The 24619-nt window shown below is 59.6% G+C and overlaps 1 protein-coding gene across 3 annotated transcripts in view; it reads right to left on the reverse strand.

Annotated features, from left to right (window-relative positions):
* Nucleotides 1-3466: 3466 nt before the first annotated feature.
* The window catches only part of HIP1 (huntingtin interacting protein 1), a 42826-nt gene continuing 21673 nt past the window's right edge, over nucleotides 3467-24619 (reverse strand). Inside the window, exons 1-31 of one of the 3 annotated variants that reach the window (XM_069033212.1) lie at nucleotides 24018-24092; nucleotides 17005-17068; nucleotides 16295-16437; nucleotides 15666-15722; nucleotides 15141-15221; nucleotides 14381-14457; nucleotides 14067-14128; nucleotides 12695-12835; nucleotides 12253-12310; nucleotides 11377-11452; nucleotides 10786-10917; nucleotides 10030-10127; nucleotides 9810-9882; nucleotides 9271-9454; nucleotides 9090-9178; nucleotides 8883-8999; nucleotides 8695-8796; nucleotides 7792-7986; nucleotides 7523-7670; nucleotides 7345-7431; nucleotides 7133-7240; nucleotides 6564-6700; nucleotides 6347-6457; nucleotides 6170-6228; nucleotides 5967-6060; nucleotides 5511-5611; nucleotides 5295-5400; nucleotides 5043-5166; nucleotides 4496-4557; nucleotides 3859-3970; nucleotides 3467-3559 (exon numbers count right to left, since the gene is read on the reverse strand). In XM_069033212.1, coding sequence (XP_068889313.1) covers nucleotides 3549-3559; nucleotides 3859-3970; nucleotides 4496-4557; nucleotides 5043-5166; nucleotides 5295-5400; nucleotides 5511-5611; nucleotides 5967-6060; nucleotides 6170-6228; nucleotides 6347-6457; nucleotides 6564-6700; nucleotides 7133-7240; nucleotides 7345-7431; nucleotides 7523-7670; nucleotides 7792-7986; nucleotides 8695-8796; nucleotides 8883-8999; nucleotides 9090-9178; nucleotides 9271-9454; nucleotides 9810-9882; nucleotides 10030-10127; nucleotides 10786-10917; nucleotides 11377-11452; nucleotides 12253-12310; nucleotides 12695-12835; nucleotides 14067-14128; nucleotides 14381-14457; nucleotides 15141-15221; nucleotides 15666-15722; nucleotides 16295-16437; nucleotides 17005-17068; nucleotides 24018-24035 — 3027 coding nt within the window. In that variant the 5' untranslated portion in view covers nucleotides 24036-24092 and the 3' untranslated portion in view covers nucleotides 3467-3548. Of the gene's footprint in view, nucleotides 3560-3858; nucleotides 3971-4495; nucleotides 4558-5042; nucleotides 5167-5294; nucleotides 5401-5510; nucleotides 5612-5966; nucleotides 6061-6169; nucleotides 6229-6346; nucleotides 6458-6563; nucleotides 6701-7132; nucleotides 7241-7344; nucleotides 7432-7522; nucleotides 7671-7791; nucleotides 7987-8694; nucleotides 8797-8882; nucleotides 9000-9089; nucleotides 9179-9270; nucleotides 9455-9809; nucleotides 9883-10029; nucleotides 10128-10785; nucleotides 10918-11376; nucleotides 11453-12252; nucleotides 12311-12694; nucleotides 12836-14066; nucleotides 14129-14380; nucleotides 14458-15140; nucleotides 15222-15665; nucleotides 15723-16294; nucleotides 16438-17004; nucleotides 17069-23531; nucleotides 23870-24017; nucleotides 24093-24619 lie in introns of those variants that run through there. The other 2 variants (XM_069033211.1, XM_069033210.1) reach the window with 2 other exon arrangements.

A 24619-nucleotide genomic window follows, 5' to 3' on the forward strand; every position in this document is an offset into this window, starting at 1 on the left:
GGGCGGGGGCAGGGGCGGGGCTTAACAATCGGGCAGGAACTTCGCGGGTGGGCGGGGCTTAGGGGAACGGGGCTGGCCCGCTCGGTGCGCCCTGCGGGGGCGGGGCTCGGGGCTCGGGGCACGCTGGGGCAGGCGGGGCTTCCCGCCTCAGCGCCACCAGTCCTGCCGCCGTACACCGAGGGGGCGGGGCCCCATGGGTGGGCGGGGCTTAGTGCGCGCGAGAGGAACCGGCCCGCTTGGCGTCAACGCGGGGGGCGCGGCTTCCTGGGGCGGAGCTTCCGGGTGCTTCTCGCGTGGATGGGCGGGGCTCCCCGAGATGGGCGGGGCTCCCCGGTGAGCACGGCCGGTTCTGCCTCCGCGGGCTACCGGCATGCTCTGCGCGGGGCGGGCGGGGCTCCTGCCGGCCCCGCCCCCGTGTCCCCATCCCGCTCCCGTGACCGCTCCTGACGCCCCTGTCCTCCCTTCTCGTCCCCCGGCCAGGGTCTCGCCCCCTCGTCATCCATCACCCCTGCCCCAGGCCGTGTGCCCCTGTCCCCACCCGGACCCTCGGGCCTGCTCCACCCCCACCCCTTCCCCACCACATCTTCCTCACCCAGATTCCAATTTCCCCATCTACTACTCCAATCCACCGTCCTGTTTACCACCCCAATCCCCATGTCCTCCCTCTCCCGGTTCCTGTGTTCCCATCTTGTCTCTTACACCCCCCCTGCATCATTCCAGCCTCTGTGTCCCCCTCTCTGCCCCTCCCTATGTCCCCCTCCCCATCCTGTCCCCTACAGCCCCCCTACACCATTCCAGCCTCTGTGTTCCCCTATCCCCGTCCCTGCATGTCCTCGCATGTCCCCAGTCCCAACCCCGTATCTGACCATGCGTCCCACGTGCAGAACACGTGGGCACAGTCCTGCCTGTCGCCAGTCACCACCGTGTCCAACCTGTCCCCTTGTCCCAACTGAAGGGTGCCACTGCCACCACCCTGCTCTGAGGACAGAGCAGTGGGAAATTCACTCTGGCTGGCTGTGCCCTTAGGGTCCTCAGGAGACATGGCTATCCCTGGGAATATCCCCGCTGCTGCCAGCCAGCTCTGTCCTGCAGAGCAAGGACTGTGGCAGGCAGTGACAACAGTAAGGAAAATGACAGGGGCCTTGGCAGGGATGGTGGTTGTCACGGGGCTTTCTGCACCTCAAGGGTCTGAGTGGCCCTGGCAGGGCTGGAGGAGACTAGATGCTACCCAGGATGGGTTAACCATGCTTACGAAGTGACATTCCCCTTAGATCCCTGTCTGGACTCCATGGGCCACCCAGCAGCAGGACCGCCTTGCCATGACTGCCAGGGTGAGCCTACAGCCCGGGATGATCTGCACGGCCTCCCCACTGCAGCATCACCCCCCCAGGAAGGGACTGGAGAGGTCAGGAGGCCAAAGCCACTCGTGCTCCTTGGGGCTGGGCAGAGACCAGGTCCTGGTGCCTTCTCAGCAAAAAGATGTGACATGCAGAGTGGCCATGGGGACACACAGGTGTGGGACAGTGGGGGCAAAGGCTGGAGGTCATCACCAGGACAACACCTGGGTCACCTCAACACCAAGTGATTTTGGGGGCCACTGAGCACACTGAAGGGGCCAGAGCCCAGGACCCTCTTGTGACACAGGTCCCCTGCATCCCCCCCCAAGCTGTGGGGCTGGGCTGAAGGCTTTATTGAAAAATCTGAAACAAACAACATGGTCATTGTTATCATACAATGAAAACTCAAATCAACCTGCCCTGCAGTGGGGGGGCACCCCCACCATCCCTGTCACCAGCTGCCATCACCAGGGACACCGCAGGGACCCTCCGCCCACACCTGGCTGAGATACAAAAGGGACAAGTGGATTTGGGTGAGAACAGTGCCACTGTCCCCCAAGCCCCCGCTGCCACTGTCACCCCTGTGCTGCTCCCCGGCCCCCAGGCCTGAGGTAGTTGGTCGTGCAGGCGAGACTCCCCCCCAAAAAAGTAGGGAGGGTTTTGGGGCTCCCTGTGTCCTGCAGGAACGGGATGGTTGGTATTGCATCCTAAGGGAGCCAGCACGGGTTGAGGGTGGGGAGGCAGCAGGTCCCCTGGGGGAAGGTCCAGGTCCCTCTGGCGGGGTGGCGCACAGAGTGGGTGGTCTGGCAGCAGGGCTGGTGGAGGACATGGGAACAGCGGATTCCTGCACGCTGGATAGCTGTGTGGAGGGGTGGCAGCTCTGAGGCCATGGTGGTGGCAGGTCCTACTGCTCCAGGTGCCAGCTGGGTGCTGATGGGTGGGCGCCGCTGGAAAGCACGTAGTGACAGCCCAGCCCCTTCCCAAAGGGAGAAAGGCCAAATCCTGTGCTCAGCACCCCGAGTGGAGGAACACTGGCCCCAGCAGGGGCACCAGCAGGACCATGGGGGATGGGGACATCGCTGCCTGGTCTGATGTCACTGTCTCCACTGCAGTGAGATGAGCTGGGGGGCCCGGAGGTGGCTGATTCCCCCCTGCCCTCTGAGCCCCCTGCTCAAGGCACAAAGGTTCCCTCGCTGGTGCCAGCCCCATGGCCACCCCTGCCCACAGCCACACTGGCCCTGGTCCCCCTGCACCCAAGAGGGTGGCGGTGGCACCAGGGTGGCACCAAAGTCAGCAGGGTCAGGGAGTTGTTTGCTCTGGCTTTGGGATGCTCTGGTTTTGGGGCACCCTGGCTGCCCCCCCCAAACCCTCTGTGCTGCTGCCCTAGAGTCACCCCCCATCCCCAGGAGATGGTGGCTTGTGCAGTGGCACCGTGGTGGCCCAAACCCACAACCAGCACCTTGTGGAGGGTTTATTGCTGGCATGAACACAGTGATCTGTCAGGGCAGAGCAGCCCAGCTCAGGTGGGGCTTGGAAGGTGTTTTGGGGACCTGGAATGAGGCGCAGGAGCTCATGGCAGCATACCTCCTGCTGCCACCCCTTTCCCAGCTGTTCCTGGCACCCCGTGTCACTGGCCAGGGTGTCCCATGGGAACACCACCTCCCAGCCTGCGGTGGCCAAAGGCACTTGGTGCCCCTGCCAAGTGGGAGCACACTTAGCACCATGCCCAGCAGCACCCCGAAAGCTGTCCCCCACCGGGTGGTACCCCTGTGGCCTTCAGCATGCTCATTCCTGGGGTGGGGGGATGTTCATGTCGAGCCAGGGGCTGGATTAAGGCTGGAAAAGCAACGAGAGGCAAGAGAAGCCCGACCGCTCTCGCTCAACCAGAGACGGCTCTAAGAGTTCCCATAATCTGTGCAAAAACAAAACTAAAGGGTTAAAGACCCCCGCGCAGACACCTCCCCCCACCCCAGCAGCTCTAATAAATACAGGTGCGGTTTGCGTGAGCCCTTGCCCCGGGCCCGGGGTCTCGCTGGCGGCTTGGCTCTGGTGCTGGAGGCAGCTCCTGGGGGACACAGGGGATGTGTGCTTCAGGGGGGCTTCTGCACCACTTCCTTGGGGATCTTCTCAAAAGACTGCACCAAGTGGGGTCCCAGGGGTGTCCCCTGCAGGGTCCCAGCTGTCCCCCGTGGGCTGCTTCTACCACTGGTGCTAATCTGCAGCTATAGGCAGGAAGACAGGGTCAGGGGGTGCAGTGTCCACCGGCATCCCTCTGCCCCAAACCTCTGGGACCACAGGGCTGCTCTAGCAGCACCTGATGGCCTTGCCTGGGGGCAATGCAGATCCCACAAGCTGGGGTTTCTCCACATAGGATTTTGCCCATGTGTGCCAACTATCCCCAGGCTCATGCCAGCTGCAGCAAAACCTGCTCACTGCCATGGATGGCAGGCAGGGCCTCTCCATCCTGCCCCACCTTTTCTGGGAGCAGCTGCCCAGCTGGAGCAGGGCTGGCACCACTCACCGTCCTCCTCCCAGCCTTCCGCCACTCCAGCCAGCTCGTAGTGCTTCTTGCGCAGCTCCCCCAGCTTCTGCCGCTCCTTCTGCAGCTGGTTCTCCAGCTCCAGCACCCGCACCTGGGGACATGGCCCAGGACATGCCCAGCCAGCACCCTGGCATGGTGCTGGGCCAAGCACTCCCCTTTCACACCCATTATGCCCCCAATATCGAGCCCAAAGACCGCGGAGGTGCATCCCATGAGTGCACCAATGACAAGCAGACCTGGGGAGGGGATGGAGCTCAGGTGGGCACTGCTTGTGCAGACAGGTGAAGGCACAATGATTGGTGTGGGCACCCCAGGCAGGGGAATTCCCCAGAGCTGCCCCATGCCAGGTAGAGGTGGGTGCTGTGGGTAGCACACAGGGGACAGGGGTGGCCATGGGCTGCTATGCCATGATGGGAACAGCATAGGGGAGGGATCAAGGACCAAGTGCTTATGACTCCTGGGCAAACCCATCTGTTGCCTTCACACCTTGGGCTTCCCCCGTGCTTGTGCTACCTGGGGGCAGCTGGGCACGGTGACCCCAAATTTGATGCCCCACCCCGGGCAGCCCGAGAGAGACACGACCAGGTGTTTCCCAAAACATGTGGGAATTTCCTACCTGTGAGTCCATCTCCTGACGCTTGATCTGGGTGAGTGTCATGCTGGAAAAGTCCATGCTATCTGTGGAGAAAGACACCACCAGCCCGCCTCAAGCTCTGCTCCCCACTCGGACCCCCTGGCAGCTCCCATACCACTGCCAGGATCTGGCATCATAGGATATGCAGGGAGGGAGTGAGGGGCAGCCATGGGCAGAGACCACAGGGGCACAACCAACCAAGGGTGGTGAGTGCCAAGAGCACTCAAGGTTTTGGGGTCATGTCTGTGCTCCAAGCACTAGGACCAGAGGAAATGACCTCAAGTTGTGTCAGAGGAGGTTTAGGTTGGATAAAAGGAAAAATTTCTTCACGGAAAGGGTTATTCAGCACTGGCAGAGGCTGCCCAGGGCATGGTGGAGTCACAGCTCCTGAAGGGATTTAAAAGCCGTGTAGATGTGGCACTTGGGGACATGGTTAGTAGTGGGGGAACAATTTAACTCAATTGTCTTAGAGAGCTTCTCCAACTTAAGTGATTACATGATTCTAAGATCCCTGCAGCCCAGCACTTACTTTTCTCCTCCACCTGAGACTTCCCAGCCTTGGTGGAGGCCACCACACTGGCTGTGGCCTGGTTGACGCCCCGGGACGCTTGTTGGAGCTTGCAGAGGTTGGCGCTGTCTTTGTCTGCCTTCACCTGCCAGGACAGTGAGGAGGGATCTCACCCCGCCTGGCAAGTGGAAGACCAGCCCCACGATTTGGGGTGACCACATGGTGCCCCAGCATCACCCTGAACCATGGGCAGGGGAGCAGCCTTGCTCCTACCTTGGAGGCTGCCACCAGCTGAGCAGTGCTGGCTGCGATCTCCCGGGAACAGACCATCAGCTCCTCGAATGTCCCCTTGCCTTGCACCACCAGGTCGGCAGCATCACTGCAGGAGAGCAGAGAGGGGCTGGAGCATCATGCCACCATCCATGTCCCCTCCCTGGTGACGGCAGGACTCTGCCATCCTCTCCCCGCTCTGGTGACAGTGGAACTTACACCATGACAGTGGCACCCCAGCCCACTGCCTTGGAGGCAGAGATGAGACCCTCGGTCCAGCGTGAATTCTTGGCATAGAACTCCTTGGGGGATGCTGCACCCTGCCGTTGGTAAAGGCACAATTAGTTACTGCGCACCCCCTGACCCCTGCTCTGGGGGGAAAGGAGGAGGTCAAGGTGTCATTCAGGATGTGTGTGGGAGCTGGGGACACACTGAACTTGGGGGTTGTGGGGTCCCCTGTGTGGGAAGGGAGATCAGGGATCACCATGACACCCCAGGAACCATAACCAGGGTGAGACTCTAGGGTTGGAGAAGAGCTCCTGGCAGCTGGTGGGGAAGTCCCAGTGGGCCAAGGGAGCAGCACATCCCAGCAAGTGCACGATGAACCCCAGCTGGACAAGCACCCCTGTCTTCATCCCTGCCTGCCCCCTTGCCTGCATCCCTGTCCCAGCTCACCCGTCCACTCTCCACGATCTCTCTCTGGAGGTCCTTGGAAGCCAGGACCAGGACATGGATGGCCTGCATGAGGCCTGTGCAGGAGCCCAGGATCCTGCAAGACAAACACCACTGAGCCCCACCTGTGGAGCAGCTGCCCTGCCTGCAGCACCTGTCCCCATCCTGCCTGCCTGGCTCTGTCCAGTGCCCCGACTACCACTCACCTCTCGTTCACTTCCAGTTTGACCCCAGTGTCACCAGCCCGTGCCTTGCTCAGCATCTCCTGGTTGAGGGGAAAGAGGCTGTGCTCAGCCCAATGCGCCTCTCTGGCCTCTCCAGTGGTCTCAGCAGGCCCCCAGCACGGTGCCTGTGGGCACCTCTCTGCTCATGGTGACCCTCACCTCAATACGGGCAGATGCCGTTTCGATGGCTGCAGCTGTTGCTGCCATCTCCTTGTCCACCAGGTCACCCAGCTCCTCCTGCCTGACATCCAGACCTTTGGGACGCAGCTCCTGGGGATAGGATGGGATGAAAGGGACTGTCCAGGAGCAGTACAGACCCTGTGGTGGTGCCTGCCATGGCCTGATCCCATCCCACTAGCCCTCCTGGGGCACCCACCTCCCCAATGGCGCTGATCTGGCCCAGGCAGGCTGTCACCAGGCTGCAGTCAGCACTTGCCACCGTCCCTGGGTCTTGCAGGGCGCTGAGGTAGCTCACAGCCGCACTGCCACACTGCTTGCACAGCTCCAGCAGACCTGCATGGGCAGCATGGGGGGCTGAGGGGGCCACACGTGGAGAGGAGATCTCTGGTTCCTACCCACCACAGCATCCTACCTGCGCTGGCCTCTGCCTGCCCTGGTTTCTGCCCACTTCAGCACCCTACTTGCCCCAGCATCCTGCCCACCTTATCCCAGCATCCTGCCATGACCCCTGCCCACCCTGGCCTCTGCTCACTCCAGCATCCTCCTTGCCCTGGCCTGTCCTGGCACCTGCCCACCCTGACATCTGCTCACCCCAGCCCCTGCTCACCCTGATCCCCTGCCCACTGAATTCCCTGCCTACCCCAGCTCCTGCCCACCCTGACCCCTACCCACCCCAACTCATGCTCACCCTGATCCCCGGCCCATTCTGACCCCTGCCCACGCTGGCCCCTGCCCACCCAGCCCCTGGCCTGGGGCAGCACTCACGGTCAGCAGGCTCCACAGGGGCCACATGGGAGGTTGCACTGCCCTGCAAGAGGGTGTCGCTGACCAGGTGGGCAAAGAGGGCCAGGCAGGGCAGCAGGGAACCCACAGCTGCAGCAGGACAGCGAGCACAAGCCTCAGCCCACTGCGTTACTCACCCGTCCCGCATGCCAGGGCTGCCCCTGTGCCCCCTGCCTGGGGCTGCCACCTCTCACCTGTGCCATCCGAAAGGTACTTGCTGTGTGCGTCCCGCAGCCGCTCTGCGCACTCGGAGGCTGCCAATGTCCGGGACAGGAGGCAATCTGCAGGCAGACAGCAGGCAGGGCTCAGCTGGGACTACAGGGAGCAGGCAGGCTGGGGTAACACCAGCTTTGGGAGCAGCAGGGACGTCACCTGCTGAGCCGGTGCAGCTGATGTGAGCAGGATCCTCCATGCGAGTCAGGGCGTCCTGCACCATGCGCTCGGCCTCGCGTGCGGTGCCCTGCAGCAGGGACAGCTGCTCCTTGGCCAGGCGCTGCTGCAGCGCCTGCTCTGTGCTCTCCTGCTGGGCCAGAGCTGGGCTCAGGGCCCCTGTTGGGCCACTGGGCATTCCCTGCACTTGGCCCCACTGAACCCCTCTGGTCTGGCCAGAATGGGGATGGCCATGAGGACCCTCATGGTACCTTGTCTCTCAGCTGGGTCTGCAGCGTCTCCAGCTCTGTCCTGCTGTTCTCCTGCTCGCGGCTGAGCGTGTCCTGAAGCTGCTGCAGCTCAGCCTGCAGAGCTGCCATCTCGTCCCTGTGCTGCTCTGCTGCTTGGCTCAGCCTGTCCCTCTCCTGCTCAAGGCTGGCAATCCGAGTGTTCTGCTCTGCTCCTGCCTGGGGGGCCATGAAACAGCAGTCAGGGCTGTGCCGAGGGTGAACTTTCCAGTTTGGGGACTCATTCCAGGCTTGGGCCACCCTGACTGTCCCTGCTGGGTGCATCATGGCCTGTGCAGGCACAGCTCCCCACTCCCCCAGCAGCACTGATGATGACCCTACCTGGTGACAACTGAGGCTTCTGGGGAGCCCTTTCACTTTTGTCAGTGAAAATGCATTTTTATCATGACTGTCACCATCCTGATGTAGGACTGGATGCAGGGTGGTGCCTCTGCCCCATCCCCATCCTGCTGCTGAGTCTGCTCACTTCATAGATGGGTGACTGCATTTTCCTGCCAGCTTCTACCCCCTCCAACAAGTCCAGGCATCCCTGCTGTCTTCCACAGCTCTGCAGGCATGGGATACCCTCTGGCACATCTTGCAGTGTGATGCCACACTGCTACCTGGGCTTAGAGCAGGCAAAGCTGCTGACCGACCCTCTTCTTCCAGGCATTTTATTCCATGATCCCTGCTGCTGGAGCCCATTGCTCCACATACTACCACACCCAGGAGTGTGAAACCCCCTTGTGTGACATCAAACCCACTCAGATGTGGGAAAGAAGATGACAGGGAGCTGGTTTTGAGGTCAGTGGTGGGTATCACCTCTCGAATGGGTAAGGCCTGGCTACCCAGCCCAGAGGGGTGCTGGGGGGCCCCACATGCTCTCACCTGTGTGCTGGACTCCAGTGTGCCCTGGACCACCTGCAGCTCCTGTCTGCTGGCTGCCAGCTCCCGCTTCAGTGTCTCCAGCACCTCTGCCTGCTCCTGAGACTGCAGCAAGGGGAGAGGTTGGCAGAACTGGTGCCCCATGGGGAGCCCCTGCTTATCCCTGGTGTGTGCCCCCCATCCCTACTTACCTTCCTCTGTGCCTGCTCGCTCACCCGCTGGAAGGAGTCCTCCAGCTCCTTTTTCTCCCGCTCCACATCCCCCTGGGCCTGCCTGGCCACTGTAATCTGCTTGGTCACCTCTGCGTTCTGGCAATGGCAGAGAATGAGATGAGCAGCCCATGGTGTCAGGGGGCATGGCTGGGAGAGGGCATGCTGGGGGGTGTTTGGGGAGCCCACCTTGCGCAGCAGGTCAGCGTGGTTCTGCACCAGCTCGCTGTACTTCTCCTTCAGTTTGCTGTAGCGCTGCTCATTGGCCTGTGCCCGTCCTGCCACACACAGTGACACAGAGCTGAGCACTTGGGACCCCCCAACTGGGGCTCACCCCGACCCCACACCAGTGCTGGCACTTCCTGCTCACTCTCGATTTCCGTCAGGCTCCGCTGAGCCTTCTCCGTGTCCTCCCGCTGCTTCTTCAGCTCCTCCAGCTCTGTGCGCAGGAACTCACTCTCATCCTGTGCCTGCTGCTTCAGGTGCTGCTGCTCGGCCAGCTCAGCCTCCAGCTCACTGGCACGGCCACGCAGCTGCACTGCACCCCGTGTGCTCTGTGGGGACGGGTAGGGGCTGATGGTGCTGTTCAGTGCCCACCAGGACCATCCAATGCCCACTGGTACCATCCAATGCCCACCAGTACTGTCCAGCAGCCCCCCCATGGGTACCACCCTGCAGGCCCCCAAGTGCATCTTGACAAAGCACAAGGATGCTGGGCAGTGGGGCTGAGCCCACCCCCCGGCAGGGATGCAGCCCCCTGGCACACCTGGGGACCTCCTGTATGACAGAGGCCACCAGGAACAGGGCAGGACAGAGATGGGGTCACTGTCTTGCCCACCCAGGGACACAGCCACCAGCCTACCCCACACTCCCAGTGGGTCTCATCCTGCCCACCTGGCTGTCACCCACCTCAGCCTTGAAGTTCTCCAGCTCCTCTTTCAGGCCTGCGATCTCCCCGTAAAGCTGCTCAATTAGCCGGTCCCTGGGAAGGAGAGACATGGGGTACATCCTCAGTGCCATAGGGACACAGCCTGGGAGGGGAGGTGTCCCCTGTGCCACTATGGCTGTTCCAGGCAGGGAGCTCCTGGTACAATCCTGGCCATTTAGCAGCATCGCCAGCATTGCTTACTTGTCATCCTTGCTCATCCCATTCTGGCTGTTGAAGTTGAAGGGGTCGCAGCTGAAGGAGCTGCCAAAGATGTCATCAAACTTGTTGTCAAACAGGCTCTGGGGGAAGAGCAGGACAGACCTGGAGTGACCCCACCACCACCACTTGGGAGCCCTTGTCCCTCCATGTCCCCAGTGTCACTGCCAAGCCAGCCTATGAGCTGCCTGGACACTGGGGCCCCGCTGCTTCCAGGGCACTGAATGTTATGAACTTGATGAACATGGAGCATCTGTAGTCCATCCCCACCTAACTCTTGGAGGGAGAAGATCCCCAAAGCCACATCACTGCATGCTCCCTCCCCTCCCCACTCAATGCCTGGGGACAACCCTTGGTAGAGAGGAGGGTAAAGACCTAAAGGTCCCCATGGCAATGCTCAAAACCAAACCCCTCCTTGCCCATCACTGGGGGGCACCACACCACTGAGCAGCCACCAGGAGAATTCAGGCTGGCTCAGCCCTAGCAGCATCCAGACGGGACACCCAGCATGCAGATGGGATACGATACGCAGCACCCAGATGGGACACGCAGCACCCAGATGGGACATCCAGCACCCAGACGGTCACCCAGCACCCAGATGGGGCACTCAGCACCGAACCATCTCTTTGCAGTGACACTCCCCAGTTCCCAAGGCCATCCCCACTGTCTCAGCCCTCACCGCAGTGTGGGTTTGGAGAAATAACCCCAGGCTCAGAGCCAGAGAGCCCCCACCATCCTTACCTGCGAGGCTGTGTCCATTTCCACCAAGTCTGTGATGGGCTCACTGTCGGGCGAGGATGCCTCAGCAGGGATCACCACCACGGGGCTGATGTGCTCTGACAGTGCAGAGGCACGCAGGAAATTGGGAGGGTTCTGGGGAGGGAGGGGAGCAGGGCTGAGGGGGAAACACTGGCACTGCTGCTGGGCTGAAGGCACAGTTGTTTGAAATCCTGCCCTGGAGCTGAGCTGGCCCATGCCTTGACCCACGAGAACAGAGCCAGGACCCACAGAGATGGAGTCAGGATGCAGAGGAATAGAGTCAGAACCCACAAGAATGGAACCAGGACCCGCAGGGGTGGATCTCAGCAAGGGCTATGGATCAGTGAGAGAGGGGATCCCAGCTGCCAGTCAGAGGGCAGCTCCATCCAGCCGGATGCCACCCAGCGAGGGATACAAGAATCATCCTCAAGGTCCAGGAACCCCATGTTGCCACCAGACCTAAGAAGCTGGGCAAGGCAGCAAGAGGCTTTTTTTGGCCATCTGCCAGTGCCAGTGGCCCCACTGCTGCCCCTGGGCACAGGGACAGGAAACACGGGGACTGCAGGGTCTCACCTCTGGCAGCTGCGGGATCTGAATCAACCGCTTGAAGTACTGCAGGTTGCTGGAGCGGTAGAAAAGGTCCTTGAGCCTGCAAGGGGCAGGGAATGGTTAGGGATGGCTCTTGTCCAACCCGGACAACCCCTTGCCTGGCTCCAGGAGGTGTCACCTGGCCACTGTACTGCCTTGGAGGGGAAGGCGTTTTGTGCTGCCACCAAACTCGGGGCAGGTGTTGGGAGCCAGCCTCCCACCACTGGAGGGTTTATCCCATAAATCCCCGGCCTGACAGGCAGGGAGAAGGACCTGAAACTTGAGCAACCTGGTCTAGTGGAAGGTGTCCCTGTCCACAGGAGGGGGTTGTACCTCATGACCTTCAAAGGTCCCTTCCAACCTAAACCACTTCCTGCCTACCCAAAGTTTCCAGGAGCAGGGGGCTTCCTGCCTGGAGCCAACATCTCCACCCTCACCTTCAGTTCCTACAGGAGCATCTTCCCCAGAAGCAGGGTTTTTCCCTCCAGGACTCCCAGTTTTGGGGAGGAGGGACAGTGCCCAGCTGCACCACTCCTAGCTCTCACCTCTCCCAGTCACCTGAGCAACCTAGTCAGGATCTTGGCACACTTGATCCCTGTCCCAAGGTTAGGCCCTGGGTGGTCAGAGCACAGCCAGCGCTGCTATCTGCTCTTTGCAGTTTGTGACCTTGAATCAAGCTGTCACTCAGTACCATGATATCCTCCCCTGGCACCATTACATCCCCTCCCTGCTCTCGGTTGCCAGCTGTTGTTTTGGTTACTCATGTACCAGAGACCACAGCATGTCCCTGCTCACTCATTTTAAATCTCAGTGCCTTGGGAGCACTTCCAGAGCACCGATGCTCTGGGTGTGGGCACTTACTTTCGGAACTGCTCCAGGAAGCGATCCCGGTGGCCCTGCAGCGTATCTGCTGGCAGACCTGGAAGAAGCAGCAAGTAGAAATGTCAGCGGGTGTCTTCATGGATCAGGGAACAACCCATCAGCACAGCCACATGGAGATGGCTCTTTCCCAGAGATGGCCACCCTCCTCTGGGGGTCCAAATAATCCAGGCAGTGTCCTGCTGCAGGAGGAGACCACACCCCATACCCCCCAGGGCAGAGAAAAGCGTGGGCTGGCAGCTGCCACAATTTCAGATCCTGAAGGATATGGGTTTTGCGCCTCCTTGCCATGGTGACTCCCTTCACCCCCCAAAAGAGGCTGGGGAAGAGGTGGTGGTGAACAGCCCAGGTTGAGCAGGGTGGTGGCCCCAGTGCCTCCCTCTGTGTCCCCCCTGTCAAAGGCAGTGCTGCTGGGGGCACTCACAGGAATGGAGCTTGAAGAGCAGCTTGACGGTGTAGTCATAGAGGTGGCTGCAGTCCAGGATCACCTGGATGAGCGGGGCCAGACGGCACTGCCCCGCTGCCGTCACCGACACTGAGCGCGACATGTCCAGGGAGCTGAACACTGCAGGGAAGGAGTGCAGGATCAGATCCAGCAGCACCGGCAGCACCAGGAGGTGCCACACTGTGTCTGCCAAATCCACAGATGTCATCCTGAGCAAGAGCCGTTCGCCTGGAGCAAGATACCCACTGGCCCTTGGGGACACAGCCTGCTGTCCTGCAGCTGTTTGTGAGCTGAGTGGGAGGGGAAATTCCCACCCAGGTCTCCCACACAGGCCTGGGAACACTCCAGCCTGGCACCATGGGCCTCCAACTGGGACTGAGCCCCAGCCATGTACCTGGGCAGAGCTGACACGTGACTCCTGTGCTCTGCCTGTCACTGTTGTCCCACTGGCACTCAAGTGTACTAGGTGTGCCAGAGGGAAGATGCTCCAAAACCAGCTGGGAGCAGCTGAAGCCCATCTCACTCCAACACCTTCCACTAGACCAGAGTGCTCCAAGCTGTATCCAACCTGGCCTTGACCCCTTCCACGGATGGGGCAGCCACAGCTTCTCTGGGCACCCTGTGCCAGGGCCTCACCACCCTCACAGCCAAGAATTTCTTCCCAATATCCCATCTAACCCTGCCCTCTGGCAGTGGGAAGCCATTCTCCCTTATCCTGTCACTCCATCCCTTGTCCCCAGTCCCTCTCTGGTCCTCTTGGAGCCCCTTTAAGCAGAGGAAGGGGCTCTGAGGTCTTCCTGTAGCCTTCTCCAGGTGAACACCCCCAGCTCTGCCAGCCTGGCTCCAGAGCAGAGGAACTCCAGCCCTTGGAGCACCTCTGTGTCCTCCTCTGGACTTGCTCCAGCAGGCCCACATCCTTCCTGGGCTGATGACCCAGTGTGGGCAGCAGGTGAGGGGGGGATTCTGCCCCTCTGCCCCGTAAGAGCTGCAGAGCTGCCTCCAGCCCTGGTGTCGTCAGCCCAGGGCATAGGGGGCTTTGGAGCATACATGGCTGGGGCACATTGAACTTATCCTCCAGCACCCCTAAGTCCTTCCTGGCAGGGCTGCTCTCCATCCCTTCATCCTCCAGCCTGGGCTGATACCAGGGGTTGCACTGACCCAGGCGCAGCACCTTCCACTTTGCCTTGTTGAACCTTAATTCAGGTGAAGTGCCCATAGAAGAGCTGAGTTGTGGTGCCCTCAGCCAACATCCCCTGTCAGAGCCTCCTCCAACTCGGATCAGCCCCACGAAGGGGCTGGACTCCTGCAGATCTCTCACTCCACCCTGTCTCAGAGTAATGCAGGGCTTTACCTGTCTGGAAGAGGTTCAGCTCACACTCCAGGTAGTCAAACATCTCCACCGTCAGCTGAAAACTAGGAAACAGGGTTGAGGATGGTTGGGGACTGTCCCCAAGGCCACCCACGAGCCTCAGTCTTTGATGAGGGTGCTCTAGTGTGGATGCACCAGCCTTGCCTGAGGCTCTGCCCGTTCTCAGGACCTGCCACAGGGCAGGGGGCAGGAGGAAGGTCCTGTCCCTGCTTGGTTATGCTGCTGGTGGGGTTGGGGAGATCGTGTCCCCCACCTCTACCCACTCCCTCCCTGACCTTCCCCTGCCCCACACTCACAAATTATTGACGTCATTCTCCCCAGCCTCATCAAGCTGCCGGTCAGACATCTGAAGATTTCCAGGGAATCGGGGATTCTGTGGGAGAAACAGGAGGTGGGAAAGGGTTCCAGAGGCTCTCCTGGTCTGGCCAGAGCGCCTGTGATCCTGCAGCCTCAAAGTCAGCTCCTGGATGAGCCAGGGGAGTGATGTGGGGGAAAAGGGAGGTAACACAGGGTCTCTGAATCCTGGGTGACCACAGCATCCCTAATCCACAGCATCCCTAATCCACAGCATCTGTGCTCTTCCCAGCAAGAAAAGCTGATTCTCCCTGGGTTGAGAAATCTGTCAAGCAGGGAGGAGATGAGGCTGCCAGCAGAGAGCTGGACAGGATGGAATGATATCTGCTCCAGGGGGTACCCGCTCTGGCATTTTGGGGAAGGTCGTATCACACTTCCAAAACAGGGTGATGGGCACACAAAACACCTCTTTCCAGCACTTTTCCCCCTTTTCCCATCTAGGATAGCTGGGGGGGGAAAGGGGGTGTGTGTCTCCTGCTGCTGCAGCCCACCAACTCCCAGCCCAGACCAAGGAGCCCTGGGCCACCAGGAATCCTGCCACCCCCAAAGCATTGGTCCTTGGGCCATTTTTGACGGCCACTGGCAGCTTCGGGAATATTTCATGGATGCAGCAGGATGGCCATACTGGTCCACTGCTGTCACCCCAGTGCCCACCCCTTGCTACAGCCCTGGGGACAGGGATGGGGTGGGGGGGGGGCTTACCTTTGTGTGAAATTCCATCTTGGTTCTCAGCAGTTTGAGGTAGATGCTGCAGAGCTGCCCATAGCCCTCGCTCAGGTGGCCCTGGGGGGACCCCAAAAAGCTGTTGAGATCCAGGACAGGCTGTCGAAAAGCCTTTTTCTGCTGCAGAATGACTGGCCCCTCCCTTATCTCCCCAAAACCACAGCCAAACCCTCCTCGCTGGCACCTGGATGCAGGCTGGCTGTACTGAAGGGATTTGGTCAGACCTTCTCATCACCTTCTCTGTATGTTTCTATGCTTCATTTGACTGTGAGAGCCGAGTTTTTAGTGGGTTTTTGCCATGAAACAGGAAGGAGGCATTTGATTTTGGTGGAAGGGAACACCGAATGCAATTGAAACCCAGCCCAGGTAGGTGATGACAGCCACAAGTCAGCCATGGCTGCGCTCCGCTTCCTGGGAGAGGGAACCCCCCAAGCCTACACCCCCCAGCCTGGCCAAGGGACCCCTGGGATCTCCCCACCATGGCTGGCAGGGTTGGTCACTTACCCACATCCTGCTCATGTCGCTCAGCTCATTCTTGTATCGCACGGAGTCTTTCAGGACCTGGAGGAATGATGGTGACAAGCAGTAGGCAGAGCACCAGGACACGATGCTCCATACTTGAAACTGGGTGAGAAATGGGAGGTCTTGATGCATTCCCAACCCTTTATCGCCACTGCCAGCCCTGGGTGCCTCAGCTTCCCCAAGGAGGAGCCTTGCTGACGGCTCCTGCACCAATGTCATTGCCAGGTGCTGAGCCATTTCCTCTGGCACTGGCACTGACGTTGGCACTGGGGTTTGAGGCACACAGGTTTTTGGGCAGGGCAGCACCAGGAGGGCTCTGGCATCCAGGACTGACCTGCAGGAAGGCACTGACCCTTTGAAAGAGCTCTAGCACTGGTGTCCACATAGGATTGACCTCCAGGAGGGCACCAACCCTCCAGGAGGGCTCCAGATCCAGTCCCTACTCAGGACTGACCCTTAGGAGGCCAGTGACCCTCTGGGAGGGCTCCAGCTCCAGTCCCCACCCCGGGACTGACCCCCCAGAAGGATACTGACCCTTCAGCATCTCCCATCACCCAGTGCAGCCCTGCAGGGGAAAGGATTTGGCCCCAAGCTGAGCTTTGGGCACTCACATTGGAATGTCCATCCCGGAGGAGCTTGTGGAACACATGGCAGAACTTCCAGCAGAGCACAGCGTTGCCAGACAGCGGCAGCCGGTTCACCACTGACCAGAAGGTCTGCGCTCCCTTCTCATGGTGCGTGCCCAGGATGCATGGTGCTGGTGGTCAAGGAAACACTCCTCTGCCCTTTGGTGATGGAGAATGGCCACCCAAAGATGGCTGCACCCGCAGAGCCCAGGGGGGCCAGGCCACCACAGGGAGCTAATACTGCCCACCCCAAGCATGTGCTGTCCCCAAAGTGGCACAAGCCACCCTCTCTCCCACAGACTTGCTCTAGGAGCACCATGGCACATGCAAGGCTGGGGCTGTGCCTCCGCTGAGCCTTCCCAGGTGCCTGGCTGGGATGCTGGGGATCCACTTTTGGTGGCAGTGTCCCAACCTGCTGCGGGCACCTTCCCCTCTTGCCCTCTCATGGGATGGCAGTGCTGGGAGCACCAGCCAGGGCACCTACCAACATTCAATGGCTGTGACAGCAGGAGCAGGGACCCTGTGCCATGCTGGAAAAATATCCAATGTCGTTAACAGCACTCCAAGGTCCCATCCGGCCTCCCCAGCACCCTGGGCACCTCTCCTCACACACCCTCTTGATGCTGCCCCTTTTCTGGGCAGTCCCAGCCCCGCTCCCACACTCCTTGTCCCACGGCTAGCTTTGAGAAGGATATTCCTGGCGTGTTTCTCCTTGACAGCCACTTCCTGTGCATTAATGGCCTTATTGATGCTGACGGTCTGCAAGAGAGAAGTGATGGAGGGGGGTGAGATGGGGAGGGTTGAAACTCCCTTATGGTCCCCCCCTCGCTCACTGAGACCCTTCGGCTCTGACAGCACCTGCCAGTGGCTGGGTACCATCCAGGTCCCCAGTCCCTGCTTGTGCCAGCTGGATGCTGACCCTTCCCGGATGCCTTTCTGGGATGCAGTTGGCATCCACCAGGTTCAGCTGCTGCCAGGACTCATTTACTCAGGATAATAATGATGCAATTAAAGCAGCGCCCACAAAGAACCCTCTGCTGCCTTCACAGTGGTGGGACAGGCAGAGGGAAGGCAAGTCCCTCTCCTTCCCTTGGATTGTGGGCAGCAGCTGGTGGCTCCTACCCCACTTTTGGCAGGGCTGAATGGGGAGGACAATTTGGGGGGGCATCAAGAATCAGGTAGTGGGATGGCAAGACCACTGTCAGGGCTGCCTGGCAAGGTCCTGGCTGCTTCATGGATTAGAGGGGCAGGAGTGGAATCCCCAGGCAGGACTGGCCATGTAGGTGTTAAGGACCCTGGGGAGTCCATGCTGAGGAGCCTGGGCACAGCCAGCCACCATTTATCCTATGGAAGGCATTGGCAGCTACTGGAAGCGTTTTCCAGGCAGGATTTTTAACTCTACCCCATTTCTGATCCTACACAGTGACACAATGATGCCAGCTCAGGGTCACCCTCTCCCCAAGCTCCCACATCACCAAGTGCTTCCCTGGCACCTGCTCCGTGAACATCCCGCTGCCAAGGGAAGGAACCGTCTGGCTCGGCACTGCCAGAAGTAGCTCATTACTGATATAAACCAATTAAAGCCGTGAGATTAATTCCAATGCCTTCCTCACTGCAATCCTTGCTGCAAGTCTGCTTCCTGGCCCTCTCTGAGGTGGCCCCATATGGCTTCATCTCTATGGACCCTGGTGATTCTGTGCTGAGCGGGACTGGAGGGGCCCACAGGAGCCCCAAATGCAGGGGGGGTACTGCCCAAACCCCCAGGAAGTCCCTCTGCCACCAAAACATGTGCCAGCTGGAGTGGGAATGATGATGGCCTGAGACAGATGAGACCCCACTTACAGCTGCACCCCCAGCCCAGCACTCCCAGCCCAGAGCCAAGCACCCTCTTAGCTGAAACAGTGTCTGGATGTCCCAGTGTGAACCAGTTCTGCTGCAGGGATGGCGCTGCTCTGTGGTGTTTGCAGCCCCATCCCTATTGGCTCTGGGTGGAGAGCATGGAGGTTACCAGTAAGGACCATGGAGGTGACATGGGAAGTCATCAGCAAGATGAAGAAGGCTCATTTTGAGGTGTCAGGGGACCCAGATTGCCAGTTGCAAGACACCCATCCCAGGCACCCAGAGCAGAACCTGGATCTCAGTTTGGTTTTTTAAGGAAAGCTGAAAGGAACACCAGCAGTGGAGAGACCCATCCATCCCTTCCTGAGGAGCTGGATGGAGGCAACAGGCTCCCAGCACATGAGGACGAGAGTGGGAGTCACCTCTGCAGCTCTGTCTGTCCCAGCAGCCACAGTCTCTCGTCAGGAAAACCATAAAATTAAATTCAGCATTAAAAAATGCTTGGGAAGGTGCCTCTGCCAGTCTGGAGAGGGATGCCCATGTCCCAGAGGCTTGGAGCAGGATGCCTGCATCCCAACAGCCATCTGTGACACGTGCCTCAGATCCAGCTCCAGGGGCAGCCATGATGAACCAGCCAGCCCAGCGAGGAGTGCCAGGATCGGCATTTAAACGCACATTCCACCTCAGAACGGAATCCTGGACCACAAGGAACAAGCCAAATGCAAAGCCAGAGCTGGGGAGTTGAAGCTCATAGCCAGAGGTGGGATGTAGACACCTCTCTCCTGAAGCCAGCACGTGTCTGCTCCTGCCACCCTTGAACGACCGGAACAGGGGTGGTCTCTGGAGGGAAGCAGTGCTGCATCCCTGGGAAAGCTAGAAATGGAGCTCCCAGTTTAACTGCTCTTTCATGCCAGCTTTTCCTAGCAAAGCAAGGACACTTTTTTCCAACCAAGGAAGCCCCAGTGACCTCCCAGCGTGAGGAGACACAGTGGGAGGGTGACAGGGGCTGGCAGCCCCTGGATCCGGGCAGGGACCTCCCGGAGCTTCCATCCCCAAGTTCCTCAACTCCATTTGAAGCACATACAGACATCCTTTCTGGAAGGCAGAAAGGTTTTCCAAGGAAAAGCTGGATCTCACTTTCCTGTCCTTGTGGACACCCCACTTTCCCATTGCATCCCCAGGAGTGCAGGGCAGGGGTCCCATCCTGGGAGCCAATTGGGACATGCCCAAATTTCCATACCAGTGTCTCTGGCAGTGCCCACATCAGCAAACTGGGGGAGCACGGAGCAGCAGGAGACCAAAGCTGGAATTGTCAGCTCCGGGGGACAAGTGGGGTCAGGGAGGGTGATTTGGCTGCAAGATCGGGTCAGAATGGAGGGAAATTTGGGGCTGCCTGGACAGCAAGCCCAGACCCCTTCCCCACAGAGGGTCTTTCACCCTGACTCAGAGATGCCACTTCCCACCACCATCCCACACCTGTAGTTGACGGAATTTTAATTTAATTATGAGCTTGGAACCTATGAGGGCAACTTCTGACCCACCAGGACACATCTGGGCAGCACTGCTGGCCCAGCTCCAGTTTTCTGAACAGGGCAGGGGACATGGGGGACATGAGGGACATGAGGCAGCCCCACACCCCACCCTGCTGCCGGGACAGGAAACCCTGGAGTTTCCTCTTGTGCAACAGGCCAGGCGGGAAGCGGGACGAGAGTCCAGAGGGGCCCATTGCACAAGGAGAGGTGTGAGGGTGACACTGCCATCCGGCCACCCTGGCAGAGCCACAGGGCCAGGATGTGGGACTGAGCTCAGTGGGGCAGGACCTGGGGCAGGGCTGGGCATGGGGCTCTGCCAGGCTGGACAGTGATTCATGGATCAGGTCTCATGTCACCTCTCTGGGAGTGTCTGCAGGCTCCAGACAGGGACAGAGGAGCCCAAAAAACTGCATGGAGGGAGAGGGTCAGGATGACAGAGGCTTTCTGAGCCCTGACACACACTTCCCTCTGTCACACACACCCTCACTCCCCACCAGTTCACCCCAGATTACGCTCTCACTCCCTGAATCCAAAATTTCCCATTTGGAGGCACAGAGCCAAGCTTGGCTCAGGAGCAGCACAACGCCTTCCCGCTTCTTTCATTTCCAAAAGGAAATGAGTGTTGATTAAAGAATCCAGAGCTACTGCAAATTATTTGGAGAAACTGAGTAAGTCGCAGTGCAAATCCTCTCAGCAATGCTCCCTCATTTCTCCTTAATTCCTTTCTATAAATGGAGAGACGGGATGGAGCATACCTTCGGAAAACCGCTCACAAGCCCTGCAGATGCAGGAGCTTCGGAGAAGGGAGTGAGCAGGGAGACTTGACTACAACAAGCCTGGAAGAAAAATCCATGGGCTTAATTAAAATGCAAACCCCAGTAAAGCAAAGCTCAGGTCAGGACCTGGAGGTGTGCAGGACATGGGACGCAGGCAAGCTCTTCCAAGGGCACATCTCTCTTTAAACATCACCCACCACCAGCAGCTAGTGGCAAATCCCAGCCTCGATGGGGCTCAGAGAATGGTTTTGTCCAGCAAAATCCTGGAGCAAAGCCAGCTGGGTAATACCTGGGGTGTACAGTGCTCCACTGAGGACTGGCGAGAGCTCCTGGGGACAGCTGGGGTGGCTGCAGTCCCCCCATGCTGGGCACCTGTGGCCTGACAGCAGCAGCAGGAGCAGGGAACAAGCCTGGCTTTGTGGCTGCCAGCAGCCGGAGGGAAAGGGAGCCAGGAAGGCAGGAAAGCAATGCCAGCAGGGCTGGCCAGCCCCACAGGATGTAAAACCCAGGGATATATTCCTACGTATTGGATAGGAGGATGCTCAACCTGTCTTCCCACTCAGTCCCATGGGCTTCCTGTGAGCAGAAAGTCAGAAGATGTGAAAAATACCTTCCCACCACTTAATCCAGGTTATTTGGCTGCATCTGCTGCTGAATCCATGAGTCTGGAAAGCAAGTGCTCCTCTCCTGGCTAGCTACATCCTGGAGCTGCTCTGGGGATGAAGGTCCTTGTCCAGGCTGTGTGAATATCTCCCGGAAGTTGCTGCTGCTCTTCTCACCTCCTGCTCCCTCCAGATGAGAGTAATTCCCAAAATGACACAAGTCTCAGATTTCCCACTGCTCGGCCCATAAAAACAACCATTTTTCCCAAGCCAACTACATACTCCAGTGATAGAGACCCCAAAACCTTGCTGCATCCACCAGGGTCACTCCCAGTGGTGGTGGCTTCAGATGTCCCTCTCCAGGAGGACATGCCGATGTCACCAGCCCAAATGCAGGCAGGAGGAGGACCAAGGTGTCCAGAGATAGCCCTGAATCCCAAGTGATACCAGTGTAGGTGTTTGGGGTCACCTTGTCCCACAGCCTGCACACGGAACACCTCAAAAGAGAGTCACCAGGAAGATGGCAAAAGGCTCTGTGAGCCACACTGGAATCCAGTGGCATCACCATGATGCTCTTCTTAGCAGAGACCCTGCCCTGGCATTGCTGCCTCCAGGTCTGCTCTCCTGAGGCCAGGAGGATGATGACTTCAGATTGATGACAACACCAGCCCCTCCGGCACTCAGCAATGCCCGATGAAGGAGTGTTACAGAGCTCTTCCAGCACAGGTGGGGTTTCCAGGGAAAAAACCACCTGGGCCAGGAAATGGAGTGGTGATGTGAGGTTCAGAGGTCTCCAACCACAAGGAGACATGCGAGGCTGGAAGCTGATGCCTGACTACTTGCACGCCTTTGCCTTGAGAGCTGTAGTGCTGTTATCCCACTAGGAAAACCAAAATAAAGTTGTAGGATGTCCATTTGGAGTGTGCCTGGACAGCCCACTCTACCAGCTCCCAGCTCCTCCTGAGGGTAGCAGAGGTTGGGATCCACAGGGGGATGCACCCATGAGCTGCGTGTGCAAGGACTTGACCCGTTGTTCCCTCTTCCAGAGCCTCCAGCGAAAATCCCGAGTTCCGCACCATCAGGAGAGACAGGGTAGGATGAGACAGTGTGATCCAACTGCTCCTCCACCTTCAAGGCAAAGGAGAAGAAGACAACCACCCAACCAATCTGTGGTGGGTCCCAAGGGCTCCAGTGAGATACTTGATGCCAGCACGGGAGAGCTGGAATGACCCCAGGGAGGGTTTGGCTCCACCAACACCAGGGACGAGAGCTCACCACAGTGAACACATCACTGCCCACCACAGGGAACCAGCAACTGGAGTGCTGGGCAACTGGATTTCTCCAGCCATAAACAACTTACGCAGTTTAATTACTTGGACATGGAATTTTTAAATCCAGTTTAAGGAATGTGGACTTTTCCAATACACAGATAAACCTTAGGGGAAAAAAGGATAGTAAGGAGCAATTTTGGGGAGAACAGTTGGCAAAAAGCAAGGCTACAGAATCCAGACCTCACAGGGACCACTAGGGAAGCTGACACTGTAAAGTTCAGAGCCCAGGCTGCCGCTGCCCAGCGCTTCCGACCCCACAGCACAACCAAAGCCCATCACAGGGGGCTGGATCCAAGGAGAGGCAAAATTCCAGAGGACCCCCATCCCTCCATTAAAACATGCACGTCTGCTCATTACTCTCCTCACTTAATTACTGCTCAAGGCACTCTGTCAATCCTGCCCCATGTGCCCAGCTGGCTTGGCCGCAGCCAGAGCCTTTCTCATGAGCTGCCCCAATATCCAGGCTTTTAATTTTAAATGGGGATTTTATGCAAGGATAATCTCTTCCAGCAGTGGTGACTTCTGTCTGGGGAGGGAGTGTGGCTGTGTCTAACAGTGTCAGTGGTCCAGGAAGGTCTTCCACCACCTTCAAACGTTCCTGAAACATTCCCAGTCATGCTGACCAGAGTCTTCTGCTTCCCAGCAGATGCAAATATTTGGGCATTTTTTGGAACAGGAAGAGATAAAGGAGCGAGGATGGAGAATTTGGGGAGCAGATGCAAGGAGCTCACATCCAGACGTGCATTTCTATGATCAGCTGCCATTCAGGACCCATCTTTCTTGGGAAGCGTCACCCCGGCAGGAACACGGCGGTACTCATTGCCCTAGCAGGATATTCCCAAATTAAGCTGGGATCTAGTGTTGGTGGAAATCGTTCCTTGCAATGCTTCTGGGTGAGCAGCAACTCCTGGGAAGAGGATGGGGCAATCCCTGTTATCCCCCCAGGATGTCTGGATCCTGCAATGGTGCCAATAGCAGCCACGACCATGTGGGCTCAATGCTGCATCTGAGGGACCTGCTGGAGCACTGGGAAAAGCCAAATCCCTCTTCCCAGGAGAGCAGTGCAGGGATGACCATGCTCCCTGTAGAAACGGACCCTAAAAACCCACTTCTTGCCCCAAACTTGTTTCCATTCCTTCTACCTGGGTGAGGGGCAGTCCCCATGGGCCGGAGGAGCTGTGACAGCAGCACTGGACATGGCGACACAAACGCGTGGAGATACAGGTATTTGGGGACACAGGTGCTCCTGGGGACATGGGAACATGGATTGCATGGGGACATGAGTGAGTGCTCGTGGGGACACGGGTGCTCGTGGCACGGCCTGAACCCGGCCGAGCCGAAGACTGGGGGAACACGACTCACACGGGTGTGTGGGAGCGAACCCGCCCCGGCCGCAGCCGCACGGGGAGCTCGGCATCACCACGGAGACGAGCCCCCCACAGATGCTGGCGGGTCCCCCCGCCACACGAACCATCCCCGCTCCCCGCGATGTTCCTCCGGGAACCGCCGCTATCGGGGGGAACGAACTTCCCCGGGAAGGAGTTTCCCTGGATGCGAACCTTGATTTCGGGAATGAGCCCGGGAGGGGCGCGAGGGTCCCCGGGGGGTGGCCGTGGCCGCGCACTTACCACCTTGCCCAGCTCCATGGCGGGGGCGGCGGGGGCTCGGCCGGGTGCGGGCTCAGCGCGGCGCGGCGGCGGCGCCCATGGCGGCGGCCCCGCGGGGCGGCGGCGCTGGAAGGTTCTGCCGGGCAAAGGCGGCGGAGCGGGGCGGGGGAGCGGGGGGGGCGCGGGAGGGAGGGGAGCGGGGCGGGGGCGAGGGGCGCGGGAGGCGGGCGCGGGGCGCGCTCCCGCGAGGGGCGGCACGGCCGGGGCGGGGAGCGGGGGGCGCGGCCGCGGCGCTCGGCCGGAATAACAAAGGAGCCCACGGGGGGCGGGCGCGGGGGGCGGCACGCGCGGGGCACGTCCCGCAGAACCGCCCGCCCACCCCCGCCGCGCCCCCGCGCCCGGGGCGGTGGCAGAGGGTACCCGGGGGGAGGGTGGCCGGACGGTGGGCGCGTGGGGAGCTCCGCACCTCTCGGCGCCGCCGCGCCAGCCCTGCCGCCCCGCTCCACCTCCTGCCCCACTGCCGAGCTCCATCCAGATCCCTGCTTCATCCCCTACACGACTCCCACCCGAATCTCTGCCCCACGGCCAGATCTGCTGCCCCATCCCTGGCCTCCTGCCCCATC

The sequence above is a fragment of the Aphelocoma coerulescens genome, chromosome 19, assembly GCF_041296385.1.
Source record: "Aphelocoma coerulescens isolate FSJ_1873_10779 chromosome 19, UR_Acoe_1.0, whole genome shotgun sequence".
NCBI classification, from domain to species: domain Eukaryota; kingdom Metazoa; phylum Chordata; class Aves; order Passeriformes; family Corvidae; genus Aphelocoma; species Aphelocoma coerulescens.